Source organism: Alligator sinensis, unplaced genomic scaffold (assembly GCF_000455745.1).
Source record: "Alligator sinensis unplaced genomic scaffold, ASM45574v1 scaffold465_2, whole genome shotgun sequence".
In the NCBI taxonomy this organism is placed as follows: domain Eukaryota; kingdom Metazoa; phylum Chordata; order Crocodylia; family Alligatoridae; genus Alligator; species Alligator sinensis.
The window spans coordinates 1-6,258 of record NW_005842468.1 but is presented as its reverse complement, the minus strand read 5'-3'; the positions used below and the strand labels follow the sequence as shown (position 1 = coordinate 6,258).

The 6,258-nt window shown below is 40.7% G+C and overlaps 1 protein-coding gene across 1 annotated transcript in view; it reads right to left on the bottom strand.

Annotated features, from left to right (window-relative positions):
* LOC102376394 (oxysterol-binding protein-related protein 8-like) overlaps window positions 1-4,463 on the bottom strand; it is a 5,884-nt gene extending 1,421 nt beyond the window's left edge. The window contains exons 1-5 of the mRNA XM_006030854.3: window positions 4,228-4,463; window positions 3,598-3,783; window positions 1,792-1,879; window positions 1,310-1,415; window positions 629-734 (exon numbers count right to left, since the gene is read on the bottom strand). Coding sequence (XP_006030916.2) covers window positions 629-734; window positions 1,310-1,415; window positions 1,792-1,851 — 272 coding nt within the window. The 5' untranslated portion in view covers window positions 1,852-1,879; window positions 3,598-3,783; window positions 4,228-4,463. The remainder of the gene's footprint in view (window positions 1-628; window positions 735-1,309; window positions 1,416-1,791; window positions 1,880-3,597; window positions 3,784-4,227) is intronic.
* Between the last annotated feature and the right edge of the window lie 1,795 nt (window positions 4,464-6,258).

Genomic DNA, 6,258 nt, shown 5'->3' with positions numbered 1-6,258 from the left:
TCCCCCAATTCTACAGAAATTTTCCAATCAATGGAAGCTTAACATATGTGATCATGCCGGGCAATTTATGCAAAAAACTTAATAAGCACTGACATTAAATTCATCACTCACTGGTTTCATTGTTAAGGTTCTACCAAGATGTACTGAGCAAAATAAGTGCAACATCAACAAACGGCACTGAATTTGTTCACATATGGAGGGGATAATATTTAGTTTTTAAATGGTGGAGTTGCCCAGAAAAGTGGAAAGAAGTTAAAAAAAATCTTCAGTCATTTGTGCAATGTGGAATTCCAGTGCTTCTTTCCAGTAATCCTACCTAACACCACAGTGAAGCTGATCTGTATTAATGCTATTTTTCTATCCTATTTCTAAATCCAAGACTGGGGGTAGGTAGGGGTGGGGGGAAGGTGGAAATCAGGCTTACTAGAACAGCAACATCTTTCTATGAACTATCCTAGAGTATCCTGTACATAGCAGAAATAATTATTAGATCAACAGGTCACATTGTCAAAAGATATGAAGTGATTTATTTCATTTACCAGTTTAAATAAGTGTAGTTTACATTTCTAGCTTATTTTAAAATAGAACACACCCCAAACACTGAACTTCTAAAGCATATGAATACTACCTCTTAATGTCTTCTTGCGTTTCCTTTATAGATTCAATGGCACTCTGTAGTTCACCCAGGTCTGTCCCCTTCTTTCTGATTCTTGTATTATGCTTTAGTAGTTGAGCTATAAAAATATGCAAGATGTAATTTGCAAGAATGGTTAGCTAGGTCAAGGCTAAACACCCTTAATCCTACGACAAATAAAAATGGTTTAAAACATGCATTTGGTGATTTTTTTCCCCTGAATTTGAAGTTCTGCTAAAAGCTTTGTTTTTTGTTATTTATCTATATGAAGCACAAATAAAATTAGCTGATCTTGTTGAGCTGAGTACTGAAGTTTCAGTTATAAGCTACTACTAATATTTGCATTAATTCAATCTGCCATAAACATGGAACTATGTTTTAAAAGAATGTCTCCCAGTTTGATAAAGGAAACACTCCGTTATAAGTGTACAGACAGTTTCAGAAATGCTAATATAAAGGTAAGCCTATTTAAATTACCATTATGCTTAAGACATTACAAGTTTCTGATATCCCACTTCTAATGCAATGATCAATTCACGCTGTGTTATGCATTTAGTTTTTCTGTGAATACAGACCCAAGGAACTAGGACTGTAAGTTATCCAGTCTCAGTAGCTATTTTATACTACAAATATTGTGAAATAATAGCTTTATTGAACAGATGCAGCTTAACCCACCTTCACTTCCAGAGGAGTCTTGATTATCTGGTTCTGGAGAGGAGAAACCACACTCCCCTTTCTTTTGCTGACTGGCTAGCTTTCGCTTTATTTTTGGAACACTAACCTGCAAATGACATTTATCTTTATCTACATGGAACCAAAATTGTAGTAAAAAAAATCCATTTTACAAGAGTGGCTGTTTTGTATCAGATAAAACACAAGACATCATAGAAAGCTTGAGTTAATATTAGCAATGTAAAGCCAGTCCAAGGTCTGGAGGGCTTACATTAGATCATTTGCAACATACCAGGTGCTTTCTATCCAAGTCAGTTTTAATGCTTACCACACAGTAGTTAGAGGGCAAGATTAGGAACTGACTGACTGGGCTGTATTTCTCTAGAAGAGTAAACACAGTCAATGTTTGAGGAGCTCCAAATTTAAAACTTGACTCCGCAAGTCTCATCTTGGTTATGATTACTGTGACCCAAGTAAGAACGTACCATTGGGGTCCTATGTCGAACTTTTGTTTGGATGGCGCCATCTTTTTCAAACTGTATCATATCATTCAGTAGATCCCATGGTCTGGTACTATACAGAGAATAGACACAATTAGTTGGAATCATAGAATCACAACCTAATTAAGAGGAAAAGCATTTACATGCTCCTACTGTAAGGAAAGGATTCAAACATGCATATATTAAAGTAAATAGTGCCAGTCTGACACCCACACATATGAACCCCAACAAGATAAGTACAAGTAAGGAAGCTTGCTGATCATCCTGCTGCCATGCCTCTGTCCCAAGCTAGAGGGTCTATATGCTTAAAGATGAGGGGGCAGCTAAGTGTCCAAGTCCCGGTCACTATCTACTCTCACTAATAAGAAAGACTAACACAGCAACCAATGTGAAGTTTGATAAAATGTGCGCCTATATTTATATATACATATTTTTAACTTTTTGCTGGAATATACCATATTCTGCATCTTCATAGGAAAAAAAACAAAAAACAAAAACTTGTGCTCTTCAAGAGGAAATGCGGTATCTAGTTCTTCTATAGAACATTTCATCCATAGCTCTCAAAGTTCCATGATGGGTCTAAGAGCAGTTCCATTATATGTGAATATTTCTGATGGACAATCCTCCTCCTCTAGCTAGATATAACTCTTATTAAAAAGGTACAGAGTTGTCAGGATTGATCTCAAAACCAATCTCAGACATGATAATGTGTGTAGTAGGTGCTGGGGGGTAAGACCACCCTTTTGAATATTTTGCTTTTTGCCCCTTTGAGTACATACAAGTATCTAGTATTGCAAAAGAAACAATACCATCTCCAACGTTCACCCCATAATAATTCACTAGAAAAAGGCTCAATTTTGCCATCAGTCTAAGAACTAAACCTCACTGAAGTTGCTAGGAAGTGCCATTAAGCATCAACAGGCAGACAAGGTAAGAGTCATACTTGTTTGTATACTTGCCGAGTTACAGCTCTATCCTCCGATGCAGAGCCACAAGCCTTTAAAAGCAAACCGTGTGTGTGTCATATTTGGAAGATGATAAGAACTGTTGGGACTCCCCTACACTAGGGTTACCATACGTCCAGGTTTTCCTGGACATGTCTTCTTTTTGGATCCTTCAATCTCTGTCTGGGCAGTTTGTTTGTTTTTTTACTCTGATCAAATGTCTAGGATCTTGGTCAGCTCAACTTTGAAGTTTTTCTTGGCCTGCCCTAGCAAGGAGCTGTTTGGGTCTGAGGAAGCAGGGGAGGGAGACTGGAGGCAGGGCGTGCACATATGTGGCCAGCATGCATCCAGGCAGGGTTGTGGGAGCAGCCCCAGCAGTTGGATAGAGGTAAGTCTGTGGTGGGGGGGTAGGGGCGCACGCACACACAGCTAGATACCTGTATCTATATATGTCTGTGAGGAAGATGTGTGTGTGGAGAGGAGGGATTCCCAGGGCACATTTGCAGACACAGGGAATGGCAGGGTGAAATACATGCCAGGAATCCCCTGCAGGGACATGCATGCCCACTTTGTGCTTGCAGATACATGCCCCAGGAATACCTCTGCAGGAGCAGATTCCCAAAGCATGTATATTGTGCTGTCGTACCAGGACTCAGGGCACATGTCTGCAGGCAGAACTCCCAACGTTTTTAGCCAACAATCCCATAATCTCCTATATGTATATTGGAATTGAGAACACATGCTACCCTTTAAGGAGCTAAGGGAATAGGGGACAATATTTGATGAGCTCATTAAATATTGAATGAGTAGCTTTAAGTGCAAACACACACACACTCCAATGACTCACTCTGCATATCTGTAATGCCACTCCCCTGCAACTAAATCTTGTTCAAACAGTTTGCAGATCCATTCTTCACCCTTAAGTTTTCTTTCTTTGGCAGCCCTTCTCTGAGCTTCCTCCAGAACATATTTCTCTTGAGTAGCTTCTGTTTGGTCTTTATTGTTTATAGCTCGAGTCACTTGTTGCCAAAGTCTAGGCAATAAAATATGCAATAAAATAAATATGCAATAAAATAAGGTTGAAGGATTAGAATTTAAGTGACAGATAAGTGCAAGTAACAATTTATTTTAAAGTGAGCAAATCTCACTTACACAAAGGTTGCCATTTACTATGTTACTAAACTTTTCAATACAAATAGTTTTTCCCTGAGCCAAAATACTTCTGTAAACAAACTTTAGAGGGGTTTTTTACTCACTATGCAGATTGGGAAACAAGACACACCAGGAAAGCAAACTACTTGCTCAAAGTCCCAAAAGTCTGCAATGGAACCAGAACCCAGGTCACTTTCTCCAAATCCAATATTTTTAAATTAACAGTCCCATATCCTCTCATATGCATACTGGGATAGAGAACACACACCATCCTTTAAAGGAGCTAATTGAATAGAGCTGGACTATTCATATTTAATGAACTTACTTCTCTGACTCAAAGTCATTTTGCTCCTCAAACTTCACAGTGTATCTTGTTAATCTGCGCTGTCTGATCTCATCTGTTGGATTCCAAAAGGTCTCTGAAACTTCTGTCTTTTTGTCACTGATGAAAACTTCGCTATCCTGCAATTTTTAGGATTCAGTTATCAAATACTACAAAATTACACCAGTTACAATCTGAGGAATGAGTGCCACAAAAAAGGCACTTGCTTGGAAAAAGAGGGATTTATTTCCTTGGCACACCTGACTGGGAATATTCAAAGGCAGTTCAAAACCAGGTTTTATTCCTTCCACTACTGCCACTAACTTGAAAGTTTTAGATTAAACTAATATTTTTAAGCAATGCATAAGAGAAAACTGCAATGCATTTCACATGGCATTTCTTCCTAGCATCTTAACTCAGAATAATTTTATAATCAAAAGCATCGTTATTCAGCAATCAAGAAAACAGAAGAAATACACAAGTTGGTTTCTGTTCTCACCTAAACTTTATCGTCTGTATGTTTTGACAAGATCCAATTAAGCCTAGCTAACTTTTATATGAGCTGGAAGAAAAAGTAGCAGTGAACTGTGCATTTCACTGCAAAAATCTGTCTCCCCTTCTCGTTTTTAATAAATTGTTAAGTTATCTAAACATATGGTACTTTATTAATAAGATTTTTAGTTGATTGACATTGACAGAAAAGAATCATACTGCAATGCACAGGAATTCCACAGATACAATCCCTTTCCAGCCGACTATATCAAGCGATTTCATAAATGAACTGTTTGGAGCAGAGAGAGAGAGAGAGAGTACAGTATGAAGGAACACCTGCCACAGAGTGACTTAGTTTCACCCTTCAAGACCTAAACAAGTCTCGGGGGGGAAGAGACAAAACCACACACTTTGTTAGCACTTACAAAATATTGTACAAAAAATTAACATTTTTAAAAGCTAGGTTAAGTTTACAGTATTTATCGTCCTCAACCCTCCCCCCACCCCGCCCCACTCCCATCCTTCTGGGATTCAATTACGTTTCACTGGCAAGACTGCAACCTTTTCTCCATATCTGGCAGTCATAGCTTCATAGTTGGTAGGGTCGGAAGGGACCTGAGGAGATCATCTAGTCCGACCCCCTGCTGTGGCAGGAAAGAATACTGGGGTCAAACGACCCCGGCCAGATGTTCGTCCAGCCTCCTTTTAAAGACCCCCAGGGTAGGAGCCAGTACCACTTATTTTGGAAGTTGGTTCCAGGTCCTAGCCGCCCTGACAGTGAAATAGCGCTTCCTAATGTCTAGCCTGAAACTACCCTCCGCTAGCTTGTATCTGTTGTTTCTTGTTCCCCTGAGCAATCCCGGGAGTTACAGGGACTCTCCCAATGCCTGCCGGTCCCCCTTGACTAGTTTGTAGACTGCCACTGGATACCCTCTCAGCCTTCTCTTTTGGAGGCTGAACAGGTTCAGGTCCCTCAGCCTCTCCTCCTAGGGCCTGCCCTGCTGACCCCCGATCATGTGGGTGGTCCTTCTTTGGACCCTCTCCATATTGGCCACATCCCTCCTGAAGTTCAGCACCCAGAACTGGACGCAGTACTCCAGCTGCGGCCTGACCAGTGTCACATAGAGGGGGAAGATCACCTCCTTGAACCAGTTTGAGATGCATCTGTGGATGCACAACAAGGTATGGTTGGCCTTCCTGACCGCATCCCCACACTGTCAGCCCATGTTCATTATAGCATCAATAATGACTCCAAGATCCTTTTCTGTCTCACCACTGGCGAGAAGGGAGTTCCCCAGCTTTTAGGTGTGCCGCTGGTTCTTCCTCCCCAGGTGCATTCCCCTGCACTTGTCAGTGTTGAACCCCATCCTGTTCTCTTCGGCTCACTCCTGTAACCTGTCTAGATCCACTTGCAGCCTGTTCCTTCCTATTAGCATAGCCACTTCCCCCCACATCTTAGTGTCATCTGCAAACTTGAACAGGGTGCTTTCTACCCCCTCACCCAAGTCACTGATGAAGATGTTGAATAGTGTGGGCCTGAGG